Source organism: Bos mutus, chromosome 3 (assembly GCF_027580195.1).
Source record: "Bos mutus isolate GX-2022 chromosome 3, NWIPB_WYAK_1.1, whole genome shotgun sequence".
NCBI lineage: Eukaryota > Metazoa > Chordata > Mammalia > Artiodactyla > Bovidae > Bos > Bos mutus.
In genome coordinates, this window is record NC_091619.1 from 48,853,656 (window position 1) to 48,874,622 (window position 20,967).

The 20,967-nt window shown below is 36.9% G+C and overlaps 1 protein-coding gene across 3 annotated transcripts in view; it reads right to left on the reverse strand.

Annotated features, from left to right (window-relative positions):
- The window catches only part of MTF2 (metal response element binding transcription factor 2), a 74,021-nt gene that overhangs the window by 24,845 nt on the left and 28,209 nt on the right, over positions 1-20,967 (reverse strand). The window contains exons 2-4 of one of the 3 annotated variants that reach the window (XM_070367670.1): positions 2,080-2,096; positions 1,898-1,999; positions 1,693-1,778 (exon numbers count right to left, since the gene is read on the reverse strand). Coding sequence is in view for 1 of the 3 variants with exons in the window: in XM_005894683.2 (XP_005894745.1) it covers positions 1,697-1,778; positions 1,898-2,096 (281 nt within the window). In the remaining 2 variants the exon portion in view is untranslated. Of the gene's footprint in view, positions 1-1,692; positions 1,779-1,897; positions 2,097-20,967 lie in introns of all 3 variants that reach the window. The other 2 variants (XM_005894687.2, XM_005894683.2) reach the window with 2 other exon arrangements.

The following is a 20,967-nucleotide window of genomic DNA, read 5'->3' on the forward strand; positions in this document are numbered from 1 at the left end:
ACTATAATTTATTAAGTCATTTTGATGTATAACTACTATATACAGGATTCTTACAGGAAGAAAACTATTAAAGCTACACTCCACACTGACATCTGCCATAATGCAATTTCCAGTTTCACTTACTCATTCTATAGCAATTCCAAGTTATATGTGTGCAACTTTCTAGGTGTCAGAAAGAATTAAATGGCCCAAGAGCTATCTAAGAATAGTAAAAGGAGCCAGCAAGGAAAAAACAATCACAGGCCACTGAACTGACATACTGAGTATGCCACATGCAGAACACAACCCCCTCACTTTCACGACATCTTTCTACCTCTATGTACAGCTGGTTTTCTTCTTCCTTTATGGAAGGAAGGATGAGAGAGAAGGAAAAAAGAGAAAGACCTTTATATTTAACTCACAGGAACCTCAAAAAGGTGGAAAAGTTGAAAGGGACACATACTAATAGAAGGGGAACAGAATCAGTATTACATGTTTCAGTTCCACCAGAAGGATCCATATTTACAAACTAAGAAAAGGGGGATAATTCTGTATGCAGGCTAATAAGAGGTATTCAGTATCACTACTATTGGAGACATTCTGTGCTCCTCCTATTCCTTTTCTCACTGACTCCTCAAGTTGAGATTCAAAACATCATTTAGTCCTTTAAATTGATCAGTCCTAAAACTGGAAAAAAATTTCTCTAGAAAAACATTTTACTAAAGTTAACAGCTATTGAACTCTCCATCTAATTCCTAAGTACCATGTATAAAAATGGCAACTAGAACATTCCAATTCCATTATCAAAACTTTTTATTCTTTAAAAAAAATTAAGAGTGAAATCAAGAATATGAAAACAGCAGTAACCTACCATAAAGTCGCACCTCAGATTCAAATTAAAAACCCAGTTGATAAATACTTGAAAGAATTTGTCTCCTATCTAATAAGGAGATATAAAAACATCTTAAGTGCAGACCCATTAACAAATTACAAGGATACCCAAACTGGGGCTTTAGTTTGCAAAGTACTTGCACTTTTAATATTCATAATTTTTCATAAATATAGCACTTTCATGAAACAGATACCTGGGAAAATGCCTTTATTGAACAGATTTAAAGGGCATACAACAATTATAGTTTGCAATAAAAAGCATTACAAGAAACATACTTATAACCAAACCAAAGCATACCTGTATTCATTTCTACTTGTATCCAAATATAACCTAGTTTTGTTATCTAAATATAAAAACTCATAGCTAAGCAGTAATTTTAAACTATTCTTAAGGATAAGTATTTCTAGTATTCTAAAGCTATTTAATATATCCTAATCCCCCAAAACATCTGGCAAATAGTATGCTCTCAATAAATACTACCTCTCTATATAACTTCTTACTAATACAGGCAAGTAACAGTTAAGGTGAAGCCCAAAGTATTACTCATATTAATGGCTAAAATTTTTCGTCAAAGTTCTTAGAAGGGCCCTACCAGTAATTTATACATGTGCATCCGTCCTCTAATCTACTCTTATCAACAGAGCAATTCTTGATCTTCTTATCATCTATAACACAGATAACTCCTTGAAGACTGAATACCGCCCTGATTTTTTTTTTTAAGTTATCTTAATACACTGTACTAAAGAGACTAACACTAGAAAATGACAAGCTGAAGAAAATAAAATTTTAGTGTAAATCATGTCCAGGGGAAATAGTAGCACCTGCCTGTTTGAATGTCCTTCCAGAGAACCCAGGATTTAGAACTGTCTTCAAATATGATGAAGCAGCTCTGTTTCAATATGTTTATCTGGAAAAGAGGAAAACTTACAGTGATTTCTTTTAAAATCAAAAACAATCTTAAATTTAAATCCAAGATTATTAAAAGTTTACTGCAAAAACAGCAAAAGATGTATTAAGGTAACTTGCCTTTTTGATAGTTCCAAGATAAAACAAGCCATCTGACCATCTAGCTAGGACATCCTGACCCTCTTCAAATTTACATGCTGGCTTTTTGACTTTATGTCCATCCTGTAAAGACAGCTTGGTCAAGGATGTTGGGGTCTTTTGGTTTCGACGTAAAGGAGACCGCTTGTGGACCAGTGAATTACCTGCCCCTGTAGAGTCTCTGTTTAGGAAATAAATAATCACATATAAGACTGATTTACTTATAAAGCTTATATTTTATACCAATCATGTATTTATCAAAATGTTTTATCCATTAAAAACCTTATAATTAGGGAAAATACTAACAAGTACCTCAAATCATAAAAACTCTCCAGAAACAAAGAAGCTTAAAACAAAATTATAGCAGTTGTCAATATTCATTCCGTGTCAACCCAAGGGAGGCCAGGATTCAGCAACCACTCCAAGGTAACACATTCAGGAAAGCTATAATCAAAATGACAGCTATAAGTTGAAGTGGGTAGGCCATGGTTATGAGCAAAGAATGCCCTGAATCTCTATTTAGGTTTAAGTACGTATGTATTTATTTATTTGGCTGCGCCAGGTCTTAGTTGCAGCACACAGGATCTGGGATCTGTAGTTGCAGAATGCAAACTCCTAGTTGAGGCATGTGATCTAGCTCCTTGAACAGGAAGGGAACCCAGTTCCCTGTATTGGGAGTGCAGAGTCTTAGCCACTGAACCACCAGGGAAGTCCCTCATCTCTCTTTAGATAAAATAAAAGAAGTTGCATGACATAATTTCATAAGCACTAAATAAAAGAATAAGAATGATTATGTCCACTACTACATATATGATAAACAACAAGGACCCACTATGTAGCACAGGGAATGATATTTAATATCCTGAAAGAACCAATAATGGGCAAGAATTTTTAAAAGAATACATATATAGGGATTGCCCTGGCTGTCCAGGGGTTAAGACTCAGCACTCCCAATTCAGGAGGCACAGGTTTGATCCCTAGTCAGGGAACTAAGATCCCACATGCCACCCAGCCAAAAGAAAGAAAAAAAAACACAGAATACATATATATACACACATGTCATATATATAACACATATGTATGTATAACTGATGGAGAAGGCAATGGCACCCCACTCCAGTACTCTTGCCTGGGAAATCCCATGGACGGAGGAGCCTGGTAGGCTACAGTCCATGGGGTCGCCAAGAGTCGGACACAACTGAGCAACTTCACTTTCACTTTTCACCTTCATGCACTGGAGAAGGAAGTGGCAACCTACTCCACTATTCTTGCCTGGAGAATCCCAGGGACAGAGAAATCTGGTGGGTTGCCGTCTATGGGGTTGCACAGAGTTGGACATGGCTGATGCAACTTAGTAGCAGCAGCATGTATAACTGAATCACGTTGCTGTACACCTGAAACACTGTAAATCAACTATACTTCAACTGAAAAAAAGATTATGCCGCATGTAGTTAAAATACACTAACCAGTGATTCTGGGTAGTTGGGTATATTTAACTCATTGGAAGGGTAGTCATGACCTCCCTACAGGGTATCACTACTGAATGAAGCCTTGTTCACTGATGGGAATGCATCACAGTCCCTCAAGTATACTGACTTCTAGAAGTTTAAAAAAATACTGAGAGCCACCAATTTTTACAAAATCATATTCAACTGAGAAGCCAATTGTAAGATCACTTACATTTTTTAAGCATAAGACCCCAAAATTATATACTCCAAAATTACATTGTGACATATATCAATTACTGCATAAACAGCACAGCACACCACCATTAGCCTTCATAAAGATAACCAAGCAATATTTGTTTGGTTTCATCCTCCCAATTTAGACTTTTAACTAATTAAATGTACAATAATATGTAAAACTAGGTAGGTGATCATTCTAAAACAGTATAAAAGTTAGGTAAAAATGAAGTAAGTAGGGAAGAAAAAAAAGTTTCCAATTGGGAATACCTATTTTCAATACCTAAGGATACACAAATTCTGGAAAATTCTGTCACAAACCACAACATGAATAAACCCTGAAAACATTACGATGAAGTAAAATCAGGCAGATAAAAAAGACAAATAATGTATAATTACACTCACATGAGGTAATTAGAGGAGTCAAACGGATAGAAACAGAGACTAGAATGGTTAAGTTCCAGGGGTGTGGAGGAGGGAGGTGTGAGAAGTTAGTGTTTGTATACCAGTGGCTGATTCATGTTGATGTATGGCGGAAACCAACACAATATTGTAAAACAATTATCCTCCAATAAAAATTTTAAAAACTAAATAAAGGGCATAGAGTTTCAAAGATACACTACATTCTAAATATATCCAAAGGAATAGTGACTGATATTCCACATTTGCTAAAAAAACATTCATCTATATAACCAAGAAGCTAAACAAACTCCAAGCAATATAAATTCAAAGAGATCTACATCTAGACAAAACACAGTAAAAATGTTGAAACCCAAAGAAAATCTTGAAAGCAGGAAGAAAAATAATTCTTCACATACAAAGAAACCCCAGTAAAGCCAACTTCTCTTCAGAAACAATGAAGGCCAGAAGGCAGTGAAATAGCATATTCAAAGAACTAAAAGGGAGGGAAAAAACTGTCAATTAAGAATTTTATATACAGTAAAACTGTGCTTTCAAAAATGAAGGTGAAAAAGATACTTCTAGATAAACAAAAACTAAGAGAATTTGTTGCTAGCAGAGTTACAAGTAACAAAAAAAAGTTCATAAGTAAACCAAGGTAGAAATTCAAACATGCACATATGTGTACACACACACAAAATAAAAAACAAAGAACACTAAGAAAGGTAATTAAGTAATCATAAAAGGCAGTGTAAATGCATATGTATTCTAAAGCAAACATATGGAACAATACGTACATAATTGTATTTTTAAGGCCATGACATACAAGAATGTAATATATTTGACAATAACTGCACAAAAGATGGTGGGAACAAAACTGTATTTAAGTAATGACACCATATAGTAGCTCCAATCCAAAAGGACAAAGCAAGAAAACAAAAAATGGTAAGTAAATATAAATGAAAAGAATGTCAAGAAAGTATTTACCATATAACCCAAGCAAGTCACTGTTTCAAGTAAAAACTGATGTTTCATGAAAAAGCTACTAGTTCAACCAGCAACTCAAACAATGGCATAAATATCTTACATGGATTTCCTATTCTGTCACGCATAATATTAAAAACCTAAACTCAAGATTAAGATTAAATGAAAATAATGTTTCATCAAGAATGTTCCCTGGTAGTACAGTGGTTAAGAATCGGCCCACCAAAGCAGGGGACAGAGGTTCGATCCCTGGTCCGGGAAGATTCCACGTGCCTTGGGGCAACTAATCCCATTTGCCACAACTACTGAACCCATAAGCCCTAGAGTACATGCTTCACAACAAGAGAAGCCACCACAATGAGAAGCTTGTACATGACAACCATAGTAGCCCCCACTCACAGCAACTCAAGAAAGCCCACACACAGCCACGAAGACCTAGCACACCCAAAAATAAGTAAAAAATTTAAAAAAGAATGTTCTTAAGTGCAGTAGGGTTTTCTGTGCGTGTGTAGTGTTTTTGTTTAACTGTAAGTGCTCAAAAGTAAGTAATACTAGCATACACTGGTGCCTTGTTTCATGCTAAGGCATACACTAGCCTGACCAAATACTAGTTTCACACAATCATACAAACGCCAATACAGTGGGAAAAGCAAGTAACATATTAGTATTATCACGAAAACAGTTAAGACTTTGCAGACCACCTGAAAAGACCCATGGATCACATTTTAAGAATCATGATCTAAAAATACATATCACCATATACTGTTGCCAGGTCAGCATAAGCTGAAGAAAAAGCTCTTCAATACTATAATTAGATGATTTACAAGACTTAAAAACCTGACAAGATGAGTGATACAAGTAAAAATGGAAAATGAGTCACTATAACAAATTTTATCAGCAGGAAAGCTCCATGTCAGGCTGAGCATTTTCTCTCTCCAGACAGTGAAACAAAATCTTCAAATCACAGTATGAAAATGACTCTATTAGCAAGCAACTTTCTAGAAAGCTATAAACTCAATGGTCACAGACAGACTTTGCTTCCCTTAAAGAAACTAGAGCCTGATCAACATAATTAATTATGTGTGAGAAATAACCTCATCAGAATACCAGAGTGACTACAAGGACCTAGAATCTTCCAACTCTAGAGTGGAACATGTACAAAATCACAACTGCAAACATTCCCAGATAGTTTCATATCCTCTGCCACTGCTTCAACAAATTCTCTCCCTTTTTAACCTTTGATGGCAAGGTCTGTCCCCATCTTACTCTCCACTATATTACTCCTACTACAAAATAAGCCCTTAGATCATAAGAAATAAATCATTAAAATTTTTTTTCCACTCCTAGTGTTTCCACCTCAATTCTACTAATATTTCTAGCACATCGTATATTAACAATCCTTAATCCAGTAACAGTTGCCCTTGATTCCTTATGTCTCACTTCCACTATAACCTTTTTCCCTTCCATTCACAGCCAAACTCCTGGGGAAAAGTGACTTGAGTGACTACTGTGTGCTCAACCATACATCAACCTGCACATTTATTCACAGATCACTCTTTAAGCCCATATCATGAGCCATTTACTGTGCCAGGGGAAGAGTGATAATACTCAGAACAATATTATGGAGACATTTTTACAGATAATGATTTTACAGATCCCTTTTTACCTATGAAAAATCTGTAACTCTAAGAAGACAGATTAAATAACTTGACCAAAGTTACAGAATTATAGACCAGAGTCAGCATTCAATCAATCTTTCTACTGGCACTTTCCCAGTAGCATTCAACTACTCTTAATAACTTGTAAGGATAGTGGTGGGAAAACAGAAAAACTAAAATTCCCTTGATTCCTTCCTTCCCCTCCCACCACTTTCTCTTATTTCTTTCCTCCCATTCACAGCCAAACTTTTGGGAGAAAGTTATACACATTTAACTGTCTCTGCTCTTACAGTCGTCTCCCCATTTAGTCTGAAATTAACTGCAACACACACCACCACTCTCCCACCCAAACATTCTACCAAAACCAGGGAATGTGTGTTACTCTTCTGACAGCTGTAGCCTCATTGCTCTATTATAGAGTATGGTACATAAAGCTCAGAAAGGTTATATGGACTTTATAAAGTTCAAATTCAATTAAAAAAAAAAAAAGCTATATAAAGTAACATTTTTTTTCTAAAAATATATCTATGCCAAAATAATCTCAGTTTTGCTCTAAGAATAAGAATAGACTCTAATTTACATTCTAAGGAAAATGCACATCAATATTTTATCAATACAAACACATAGAACATAAATCATGTATTATCTGAAACTACTTTAATAAAGATATTTTGTAAAAGTATTATCCTACCTTAAAATTCTTCTTCCCAAAGAACTTTTAGAGAAAACGAAGAAAGAAAGGGTAAATGACCCATAACACTGAACACAACTCAAACATAACTAGGATAAACAATGTACATCTTCCCTTTCCCCCTGTTACTGTCACTGATTACTTCCCTCCTGTCCAGAATGTATCCATTATTAGAAGTTAAACATTTTTCTAATTTTAGAATGTATTACTTCCTTTCTGATTACAAAGGTAAACACAGAGCTGATTAAGTAAATAATATAAATATATACACTCAAAAATAAAATTCCCTTCACTGATCACCTGAAACTATTGCAACACTGCTAACTGGCTATACCCCAATACAAAATGCTTTTGTATTAAAAAAATAAATATAAAATCAAAAAATAAAAATAAAACTTCCCATCCTACTTCCTCCCACAAAAGAAAACTATTCATCTCATTTTTCTTATGTATACAATCTACATGTAGATATAATTTACATACATATAACAAAAATTAGAATACTGCATACACTGCTCTATAATTTTTCTCACATAACAATGTATCTTAAATGAATGTAATGTCCATCTGTATAAATATAAAAGCATGTAAGATAATCTTTCCAACAGCTGCTAAGCTCCTTTCCAACTACCACACAACTGAGGAACATTGAGGATTTTCCAATGTTTTGTATTACTATTACAGGCAATAATACAAAGTTCATCCCTTTACACTTTAATTTTAAAGCATTCCAAATACTACATAGCATAAATTCAAAAAGAACTGCTGTATCAAAAATATGCATTTTCCCCCTTTTATTGTAGAACATTATAAATACATGCAAAAAGAAGAGATTAAGAAGTGGCAAGAATACACATATACACAATGGAGTATTACTCAGCCATTAAAAAGAATTCATTTGAATCAGTTCTAATGAGGTGGATGAAACTGGAGCCTATTATACAGAGTGAAGTAAGCCAGAAGGAAAAACACCAATACAGTATACTAACGCATATATATGGAATTTAGACAGATGATAACAATAACCCTGTGTACGAGACAGCAAAAGAGACACTGATGTATGGAACAGTCTTATGGACTCTGTGGGAGAGGGAGAGGGTGGGAAGATTTGGGAGAATGGCATTGAAACATGTAAAATATCATGTATGGAACGAGATGCCAGTCCAGGTTTGATATACGATACTGGATGCATGGGGCTAGTGCACTGGGACGACCCAGAGGGATGGTATGGGGAGGGAGGAGGGAGGAGGGTTCAGGATGGGGAGCACATGTATACCTGTGATGGATTCATTTTGATATTTGGCAAAACTAATACAATTATGTAAAGTTTAAAAATAAAATAAAATTTTAAAAAAGGAAGAATAAACATGATTAAGATAAAAAAAAAAAAAAAAAAAAAAAAAAAGAAGAACTATACAAAAAAAGTCTCAACGACCCAGATAACCATGATCTGTGTGTGTGATCACTCACATACAACCAGACATCCTGAAGTGTGAAGTCAAGTGGGCCTTAGGAAGCATCACTAGAACAAAGCTAGAGGAGGTGATAAAATTCCAGCTGAGCTATTTAAAATCCTAAAGACAATGCTGTTAAAGTGTTGTACTCACTATGTCAGCAAATATGCAAAACAGCAGTGGCCACAGGGCTGGAGAAGGTCAGTTTTCATTCCAATCCCAAAAAAGGGCAATGCCAAAGAGTTTTCAAACTACTATACAATTGTGCTCATATCACATTCTACAAAGTTAATGCTCGAAAATCCTTCAAGATAGGCTTCAGCAGTATGTGAAACTGAGAACTTCCAGATGTAAAAGCTGTGTTTGAAGCTGCAGAGGAGCCAGAGATCAAATTGCCAACATCCGCTGGATCATGAAAAAGCAAGGGAGTTCCAGAAAAACATCTACTTCTGTTCCATTGACTATGCTAAAGCCTTTGACTATGTGGATCATAACTGTAGAAAATTCTTAAGAGACAGGAGTATCAGACCACCTTACCTGTCTCCTGAGAAACCTGTATGCAAGTCAAGAGGCAACAGTTAACAAATGGACATGGGGCAACAGGAACATATATATCAATAATTAGTTTAAATGTAAATGGATAAAATGCTCCAACCAAAAGATACAGATGGGCTGAATGGATACAAAAACAAGACCCATATATATACACTGTCTACAAGAAACCCACTTCAGACCTAAAGACACATATAGACTGAAAGTGAGAGGATGGAAAAATATATTCCATGCAAATGAGAAGCAAAAGAACGCTGGAGTAGCAATCCTCATATCAGCCAAAACAGACCTTAAAATAAAGAATATTACAAGAGATAAGAAAGGACACTACATAATGATCAAAGGATCAATCCAAGAGGAAGACAGAACAATTGTAAATATCTATGCACCCAACATAGGAGCACCTCAATACATAAGACAAACACTAACAGACATAAAAGGAGAAACTGACAGTAATACAATAATAGTAGGAGACTTTAACACCCCATTCACACCAATGGACAGATCATCAAAACAGAAAATTAGTAAGGAAACACAAGTCTTAAATGATACATTAGATGACATGGATCTCATTATCTTCAGGACATTCCATCCAAATGCAGAAGAATACACCTTCTTCTCAAGTGCACATGGAACATTCTCCAGGATACACTACATCTTGGGTCACAACTCAAATCTCAGTAAATTTAAGAAAACTGAAATCGCATGAAGCATCTTCTCTGACCACAAAGGTATGAGACTATATATCAATTACAAGAAGAAAACTAAGAAACACAAACTCATGGAGATTAAACAACATGTTTCTAAATAACCAACAGATTACTGAAGAAATAAAAAAATTTCTAGAAACAAATGACAATGAAAACAGGACAATTCAAAACCTATGGGATGCAGCAAAAGCAGTCCTAAGAGGGAAGTTTATAGCAATTCAATCCTACCTCAAGAAACAAGAAAAACATCGCAGAGACAATCGAATAACTTTACACCTAAAACTGGGAAAAGAAGAACAACAACAAAAAAACACCAAACCAAAATTAACAGAAGGAAAGAATCATAAAGATCCAAGCAGAAATAAACGAAAAAGAAATGAAAGAAACACTAGTAAAGATTAATAAAACTAAAAACCGGTACTTTGAAAAGATAAACAAAATTGACAAACCCTTAGCAAGACTCATCTAGAAAAAAAAAAGAGAAGAATCAAACCAACAAAACTAGAAATGAAAAAGGAGAGGTTACAACAGACAATGCAGAAATACAAAGGATTATAAAAGACTATTATGAACAACTATATGGCAATAAAATGGATAACCTGGAAGAAATGGACAGATTCTTAGAAAAGTTCAATCTTCCAAGACTGAACCAGGAAGAAACAGAAATTATGAACAACCCAATTACAAGCACTGATATTGAAGCTGTGATCAAAAATCTCCCCAAAAACAAAAGCCCAGGACCAGATGGCTTCACAGGAGAATTCTATCAGACGGTTAGAAAAGAGCTAATGCCTATCCTTCTAAAACTCTTTCAAAATATTGCAGAGGAAGAACACTTCCAAACTCATTCTACAAGGCCACCATCACCCTGATACCAAGACAATGCAAAAAAAAGAAAACTACAGGCCAATATCACTGATGAACATAGATGCAAAAATCCTCAACAAAATTTTAGCAAACAGAATTCAGCAACACATCAGAAAGCTCATACACCATGACTGTTGAGTTTATTGTAGGAATGCAAGGATTCTTCAATACACACAAATCAATCAATGTGATAAACCATATTAACAAACTGAAAGATAAAAATCATATGATCATCTCAACAGATGCAGAAAAAGCCTTTGACAAAATCCAGCACCCATTTATGATTAAAACTCTTCAAAAAAATGGGCACAGAAGTAACCAACCTCAACATAGTAAAGGCCGTATATGATGAGCCTACAGCAAACATTATTCTCAATGATGAAAAACTGAAAGCATTCCCCCTAAGATCAGGAACAAGACAAGGGTGTCCACTTTCACCAGTATTATTCAGCATAGTTCTGGAAAGTCCTAGCTACAGCAATCAGAGAGGAAAAAGAAATAAAAGGAATCCAGATCAGAAAAGAAGTAAAGCTCTCACTGTTTGCAGATGACATGATACTGTACATAGAAAACCCTAAACATAGTATCAGAAAATTACTAGGGCTAATCAGTGAATTTAGCAAAGTAGCTGGATACAAAATCAATACACAGAAATCATTTGCATTTCTATATACTACCAATGAAAAATCAGAAGAAGAAATTAAGGAATCAATCCCATTCACCATTGCAACAGAAAGAATAAAATATTTAGGAATAAACTTACCTAAGGAGACAAAAGAACTGTACATAGAAAATTATAAGACTGATGAAAGAAATCAAAGAATGACATAAACAGATGGACAGATATTCCATGTTCCTGGGTAGGAAGAATCGATATTATGAAAATGACTATACTACCAAATGCAATCTACAGATTCAATGTGATCCCTATCAAATTACCAATGGCATTTTTCACAGAACTAGAACAAAAAATTTCACAATTCATATGGAAACACAAAAGACCCCGAATAGCCAAAGCAGTCTTGAGAAAGAAGAATGGAACTGGAGGAATCAAGCTTCCTGACTTCAGGTTATATTACAAAGCTACAGTCATCAAGACAGTATGGTACTGACACAAAAACAGAAACAGACCAATGAAACAAGATAGAAAGCCCAGAAATAAACCCATACACCTACAGGTGTCTTATTTTTGACAAAGGAGGTAAGAATATACAATGGGGCAAAGACAGCCTCTCAATGAATGGTGCTGGGAAAACTGGACAGCTACATGTAAAAGAATGAAATTAGAACACTTCTTAACACCATACACAAAGATAAACTCAAAATGGATTAAAGACCTACTAGGTAAGACCAGAAACTATAAAACTCTTAGAGGAAAACATAGGCAGAACACTGGGTGACATACATCAAAGCAAGATCTCTATGACCTACATCCTAGAGTAATGGAAATAAAAACAAAAGTAAACAAGTGGGACCTGATTAAACTTAAAAAGCTTTTGCATAGCAAAGAAAACTATAAGCAAGCTGAAAAGACAACCTTCATAATGGGAGAAAATAGCAGCAAATGAAACAACTTACAAAGGTTTAATTTCCAAAATATACAAGCAGCTCATACAACTCAATAACAGAAAAACAAATAACCCAATCAAAAAGTGGGAAAAAGACCTAAACAGACATTTCACCAAAGAAGAAATACAGATAGCTAACAAACACATGAAAGATGCTCAACATCACTCATTATTAGGGAAATGCAAATCAAAACCACAATGAGATATCACCTCACATAGGTCAGAATGGCCATCATCAAAAGTCTACAAACAATAAATGCTGGAGAGGGTGTGGAGAAAAGGGAACGCTCTTGCACGGTTGGGGGGAATACAAACTGATACAGCCATTATGGAAGATGGTATGGAGAGTCCTTAAAAAACTAGGAATAAAACTACCATATGACCCAGCAATCCCACTCCTAGGCATATACCCTGAGGAAACCAAAATTGAAAAAGACACATGTATCCCATTGTTCACTGCAGCACTATTTACAATAGCTAGAACATGGAAGCAACCTAGATGTCCATCGACAGATGAATGGAAGAAGTTGTGGTACATATACACAATGGAATATTACTCAGCCATAAAAAGGAACACTTTTGAGTCAGTTCTAATGAGGTGGATGAACCTATAATCTATTATACAGAGTGAAGTGAGTCAGAAAGAGAAAGATAAATATCATATTCTAACGCATGTATACAGAATCTAGAAAAATGGTACTGAGGAATTTATTTACAGGGCAGCAATGGAGAAACAGACATAGAGAACAGACTTATGGACACGTGGAGAGGGGACAAGAGGGTGAGATGTATGGAAAGAGTAACATGGAAACTTACATTACCATATGTAAAATAGATAGCCAATGGGAATTTGCTGTATGACTCAAGAAACTCAAACAGGTGCTCTGTATCAACCTAGAAGGATGGGATGGGGAGGGAGGTCCAAAAGAGTGGGGATATACGTATACCTATGGCTGTTTCATGTTGAGGTTTGACAGAAAACAACAAAATTCTATAAAGCAATAATCCTTCCATTAAAAATAAATAAATAAAAATAAGAAAAGCACATGGAACAATAGACTGGTTCAAAATTGGGGAAGGAGTACAACAAGGCTCTATTTTGTCACTCTGCTTATTTAGCTTATATGCAGTGTACCTCATACAAAATGCCAGGCTGGATGAATTACAAGCTGGAATAAAGACTGCCAGGAGAAATAACAACCTCAAATATGCAGATGATACCACTCTAATGGCATAAAGTGAAGAGAGACTAAAGAACCTCTTGATGAGGGTGAAAGAGGAGACTGAAAAAGCTGGCTTGAAATACAACATTCTAAAAACTAAGATCATGGCATCCAGTCCCATCACTTCATGGCAAACAGAAACAGAAAAAGTGAAACAGTGGCAGATTCTATTATCTTGGGCTCCAAAATCATTGCGGACGATGACTGTAGCCATGAAATCAAATGACGCTTGCTCCTTGGAAGGAAAGCTATAACAAACCTAGAAAGCACATTAAAAAGCAGAGACATCATTTTGCTGACAAAGGTCCATCTAGTCAAAGCTATGGCTTTTCCAGTAGTCATGTACGGATATAAGAGTTGGACCATAAAGAAGGCTGAGTGCCAAAGAATTGATGCTTTTGAACTGTGGTGCTGGAAAACACTCCTGGAGAGTCCCTTGGACTGCAAGAAGAGCAAACCAGTCAATCCTAAAGAATATCAACCCTGAATATTCACTGGAAGGACTGATGCTGAAGCTCCAATACTTTGGCCCCTAAGCAAAGAGCCAACTCATTAGAAAAGAGAAGGGGGTAACAGATGTTGAGATGGTTAGATAATAATATTGGCTCAATGGACATGAATTTGAGCAAACTCCGGGAGATAATGGAGGAAAGGGGAGCCTGGCATGCTGCAGTCATGGAGTCACAAAGAGTTGGACATAACTCTTTGAACAACAATAAACAAAACAAGCACAATGAACCATCAGATATTCACCATCCAGTTTCAATTATCATCTTGTGATGGGTGTTTCATTTAAACACCCCATTTTGCCCAAAACCGCATTATGTATATATTTTAATGTAATACTTATTTTGTCAAATGAATCTCCAAAATGGTACCAATCAACACTGTGACTAGATCAGAGAAGTTACTTGATGGCCCACACCTTCTCCGAAAAGGAGTATCATCCTTTTGCTATTTGACAACACACACACACATACAAGCGTAAGTTTCTATTTACATTTCTACTACTGAGAAGCTTTTTTTTCCCCCCATAAATTTGTTAACAATTTGTGTTTCTTGAAACTCCAGCTGATGTTCTCAGCCTATTTTTAAAGCTGAAATGTTAATCCCTCCCATAATGATTTTCAAGAGCACCTTATACATTTCGAATACTTTGCTATTATACAGTTGGAAATATTTTCCCAAGTTCATATCATGTAAAAGTGCCTTGATAAATACTTTTTGATCAGGAAGTATTACTTCTGGATGCTCAGTTGACCCTGGTCAATAACTACAAAGCTGTATCGCTCATCTTGAATCAATGCTAGGCTGCCTCTCATATTTAAGTTAAATTTACACAGAAAACCAAAACAAATAGAAGAGGCTGGTCCATCTACCCTTTCTTTAAGCTCTGTAGTCCCTACCTTTGCTCCTGGGTAATGAATGCTCAACACTCATTAAACGTCCAGTCCATACCTTCCTTTTTACAGGATGTTAAAGGTGTAGAGAATACAGCTTCTCCCAAATGGAGTTGATGCAGGCTAAACTTCACAATATTAGGCAGCTAATCTTTAGCATATTAAGTTCAATGCAATTCCAGTTAAAATCCCAGCAGGATTTTTAAAGGTAAAATACTTCAGAAAATTAATGGAAAAACCAATAGAATTGCTAGATCAACCTTCAACAGGAAGAACAAAGAGGGGAAGACTTGTCCTACCAGACACTGTGACATATTCCAGAGAAAACTGTTCTGTACTGGTAAGAATCTATAACAGCAATGCAACAGAACAGGTATTTCCAAAACAGATCTATTTACAGGAAACTGTTAATGATAAAAATGATACTACAAATCCATACAGACAGGATATATTATTCATTAAACATGTGTTACAGAAACTGGCTCACTTAAAAGGAAAAAAAGTTGTATCCCTAGTTCACAATACACAAAAAGGTGAACTCCAGATGGAGCACAGACATAAAAGGTAAAATACAAAACATGGAATCTAATTAGAAAACGTAGAATACTGTTTTGATCTTGGAAGTGAAGCATAGATTCAAAAACATGGAAAGATTCTGCCAAAGCACAGATGAAAACAGAACAAAATTTATAGCACAATTATCATTTATACAAACTTAAAAATGCACATGTAACACCATACATAAGAACACATACATACATAAGAATATATTTAATAACATATTAATTATATTCAAGTGAGTATGTTAAGACAATTGGTAAATGAGAGCAGGGATTTGACTGAGGATTGGGGAAACTAGACATATACTGGCCATAGACTTGGGATGACATTGTATTCTGGTGACATACATTATAGGTAACTGAGTAGCAGGACTCAAATCATATCTCAAAAATATTCATTATGACTATCACTATTTCCTATTTGCTTTTGGCGCAGTGGTAAAGAATCCACCTGCCAAGGCAAGACATGCAAAAGACATGGGTTCAATCCCTGGGTCGGGAAGATCCCCTGGAGTAGGAAATGGCAATCTGCTCCAGTACTCTTGCATGGAAAATTCTATGGACAGAGGATCCCACTGGGCTCATTCCACAGTGTCAAAAAAGTCAGACATGACTGAGCACGAACACACATTTTACTATTTGACAATGCATACATAAAGACTGTATCTATATCTGTACCTGTAATGTTACTATTATTAGAGAAGCATTTCATCACTACTATTAATATCCATCTTGAAAGAAACTGCCTTGACAAAAAGTTTCTTTCCTTGAAATCAAGCAGGAAAAAAAAGAAATCAAGTGGAGGCCAAGGATTCTACCCACTCCTTTGTTCTTGGTTTACTACTACTCATACAATAATAAGACCCTTGACTCAAGAACTTGAGAACTAGATGCATAATTCAAATAGTGTGTCTTCTCCGCCCCCCTCCAACCCATTTCCCAATTTATCCCCCCAGCTAACTAGGAAATTATCTGAATATTACTTGCGACATCGCAGACAGTGTATTTCACATCTGATATAATCTCTGAGGACTACTACAAGGCTAATATTAAAATACATGAGGGATTTCCCTGGGAGACCAGTGGTTAAGACACTCCTAGAGCAGAGGGCACAGTTCAAGCCCTTGTCAAGGAACTAGTATCCCACATGATGCACAGCGCTGTCCAAATAAAAAGAAAGAAAGAAAGAAAAATTATTGTATATATATAACTGAATCACTTTGCTGTACACATGAAATTAACACATTGTTAACCAACCTAGGTCTCCCGCATTACAGGCAGATTCTTAACTGTCTGAGCCACTAGGGAAACCCTCAATCAACTATGCTCCATAACAAAATGAAGTTAAAAAAAAACAAAATACATGAGTTATGCACTTGACAGTATAATTTCTCAAAAATGGTAGAAGAAATATTAGAAACTCAATGTCTTTTCAGGTTAATTATTTTTCCTTCAATAAATATTGAATAAGTACCTATTCTAGGCCTGGTGAACAAGACAGTCAAGGTTCCTATCTTTGAAGCTCAAGATCTTGGTACGAAAGACTCAAAGAGACCTTCCTTCTTAATTCTTCAGTTCAGTTCAATCACTCAGTCATGTCTGACTCTGCAACCCCATGGACTGCAGCATGCCAGGCTTCCCTGTCCATCAGCAACTACCAGATCTTACTTAAACTCATGCCCATTCAGTCGGTGATGCCATTCAAGCATCTCATCCTCTGTGGTCTCCTTCTCCTCCTGCCTTCAATCTTTCCCAGCATTAAGGTTTTTCAAATGAGTCAGTTCTTCACATCAAGTAGCCAAAATTTTGGAGTTTCAGCTTCAGCATCAGTCCTTCCAATGAATATTCAGGACTGATTTCCTTTAGGATGGACTGGTTGGATCTCCTTGCAGTCCAAGGGACTCTCAAGAGTCTTCTCCAACACCACAGCTCAGAAGCATCAATTCTTCAGCACTCAGCTTTCTTTATAGTCCAACTCTCACATCCATACATGACTACTGGAAAAACCATAGCTTTGACTAAACAGACCTTTGCTGGCAAAGTAATGTCTCTGCTTTTTAATATGCTGTCTAGGTTGGTCATACCATTTCTTTCAAGGACCAAGCGTCTTTTAATTTCATGGCTACAGTCACCATCTGCAGTGATGTTCCAGCCCAAGAAAAGAAAGTCGGTCACTGTTTCCATTGTTTCCCCATCTATGTGCCATGAAGTGATGGGACCAGATGCCATGATCTTAGTTTTTTTCAATGTTGAGATTTAAGCCAGTTTTTTCACTCTTCTCTTTCATTTTCACCAAGAGGCTCATCAGTTCCTCTTCACTTTCTGCCATAAGGGTGGTCTCACCTGCCTATCTGAAGTTATTGATGTTTCTCCCAGCAATCTTGATTTCAGCTTGTGCTTCATCCAGCCAGGCATTTCACATGATGTACTCTGCATATAAGTTAAATAAGCAAGGTGACAGTACACAGCCTTGACGTACTCCTTTTGCAATTTGGAACCAGTCTGTTGTTCCATGTCCAGTTCTAACTGTTGCTTCCTGACCTGCATACAGATTTCTCAGGAAGCAGGTCTGGTATTCCGATCTCTTGAAGAATTTTCCACAGTTTGTTGTGATCTACACAGTCAAAGGCTTTGACGTAATCAATAATAAAGCAGATGTTTTTCTGGAATTCTCCTTATTTTTCTATGATCAAACGGATGTCATCAACTTGATCTCTGGTTCCTCTGCCTTTTCTAAATCCAGCTTGACATCTGGAAGTTCACGGTTCATGGACTGTTGAAGACTGACTTGAAGAATTTTCAGCACTACTTGGCTAGCATGTGAGATGAGTCCAATTGTGCAGCAGTCTGAACATTCTTTGGCATTGCCCTTCCTTGGGATTGGAATGAAAACTTAAGTTCTTAGTGCTGATTCAAGCCCAGCCACCAAGTTCAGGTTCAGTTCAGTTCAGTTCAGTCACTCAGTTGTGTCCGACTCTTTGCAACCCCATGAATCGCAGCACACCTGGCCTCCCTGTCCATCACCAACTCCCGGAGGGCACTCAAACTCACGTTCATCGAATCTGTGATGCCATCCAGCCATCTCATCCTGTCGTCCCCTCTTCCTCCTGCGCCCAATCCCTCCCAGCATCAGAGTCTTTTCCAATGAGTCAACTCTTCACATGAGGTGGCCAAAGTACTGGAGTTTCAGCTTTAGCATCATTCCTTCCAGAGAAATCCCAGGGCTGATCTCCTTTAGAATGGACTAGTTGGATCTCCTTGCAGTCCAAGGGACTCTCAAGAGTCTTCTCCAACACCACAGTTCAAAGGCATCAATTCTTCTGTGCTCAGCTTTCTTCACAGTCCAACTCTCACATCCATACACGACCACTGGAATAACCATAGCTTTGACTAGACAGACCTTTGTTGGCAAAATAATGTCTCTGCTTTTGAATATGCTATCTAGGTTGGTCATAACTTTTCTTCCAAGGAGTAAGCGTCTTTTAATTTCATGTCTGCAATGACCATCTGCAGTGATTTTGGAGCCCCAAAAAATTAAAGTCTGACATTGTTTCCACTGTTTCCCCATCTATTTCCCATGAAGGGATGGAACCAGATGCCATGATCTTCATTTTCTGAATGTTGGGCTTTAAGCCAACTTTTTCACTCTCCTCTTTCACTTTCATCAAGAGGCTTTTGAGTTCCTCTTCACTTTCTGCCATAAGGGTGGTGTCACCTGCATATCTGAGGTTACTGATATTTCTCCCGGCAATCTTGATTCCAGCTTGTGCTTCTTCCAGCACAGCATTTCTCATGATGTTCTCTGCATATAAGTTAAATAAGCAGGGTGACAATATACAGCCTTGACGTACTCCTTTTCCTATTTGGAACCAGTCTGTTGTTCCATGTCCAGTTCTAACTGTTGCTTCCTGACCTGCATATAGGTTTCTCAAGAGGCAGGTCAGGTGGTCTGGTATTCCCATCTCTTTCAGAATTTTCCAGTTTATTGAGATCCACACAGTCAAAGGCTTTGGCATAGTCAATAAAGCAGAAATAGATGTTTTTCTGCAACTCTCTTGCTTTTTCAATGATCCAGCGGATGTTGGCAATTTGATCTCTGGTGCCTCTGCCTTTTCTAAAACCAGCTTGAACATCTGGAAGTTCATGGTTCATGTATTGCTGAAGCCTGGATGCAGTAGTTTGAGCATTCTTTGGCACTGCCTTTCTTTGGGACTGGAACGAAAACTGACCTTTTCCAGTCCTGTGGCCACTGCTGAGTTTTCCAAATTTGCTGGCATATTGAGTGCAGCACTTTCACAGCATCATCTTTCAAGATTTGAAAGAGCTCAACTGGAATTCCATCACCTCCACCAGCTTTGTTCATAGTGACGCTTTCTAAAGCCCACTTGACTTCACATTCCAGGATGTCTGGCTCTAGGTGAGTGATCATAGCATCATGATTATCTTGGTCATGAAGATCTTTTTTGTACAGTTCTTCTGTGTATTCTTGCTACCTCTTCTTAATATCTTTTGCTTCTGTTAGGTCCATACCATTTCTGTCCTTTATCGAGCCCATCTTTGCAGGAAATGTTCCCTTGGTATCTCTAATTTTCTTGAAGAGATCTCTAGTCTTTCCCAGTCTGTTGTTTTCCTCTATTTCTTTGCACTGATCGCTGAGGAAGGCTTTTTTATCTCTCCTTGCTATTCTTTGGAACTCTGCATTCAGATGTTTATATCTTTCCTTTTCTCCTTTGCTTTTCGCTTCTCTTCTTTTCACAGCTATTTGTAAGGCCTCCCCAGACAGCCATTTTGCTTTTTTGCATTTCTTTTCCATGGGGATGGTCTTGATCCCTGTCTCCTGTACAATGTCATGAACCTCTGACCATAGTTCATCAGGCACTCTATCTATCAGATCTTGTCCCTTAAATCTATTTCTCACTTCCACTGTATAAGCATAAAGGATTTGATTTAGGTCACACTTCCACTGTATAAGCATAAGGGATTTGATTTAGGTCATACCTGAATGGTCTAGTGGTTTTCCCTACTTTCTTCAATTTAAGTCTGAATTTGGCATAAGGAGCTCATGATCTGAGCCACAGTCAGCTCCCGGTCTTGTTTGTGCTGACTGTATAGAGATTCTCCATCTTTGGCTGCAAAGAATATAATCAATCTCATTTCAGTGTTGACCATCTGGTGATGTCCACATGTAGATTCTTCTCTTGTGTTGTTGGAAGAGGTTCAGGTTACATCCTTTCTTAGTATACTATATATAGCTCTCCAATCACTGTACTTTCCACACTGTGCTCCATTTGCACAGGAGAGCAC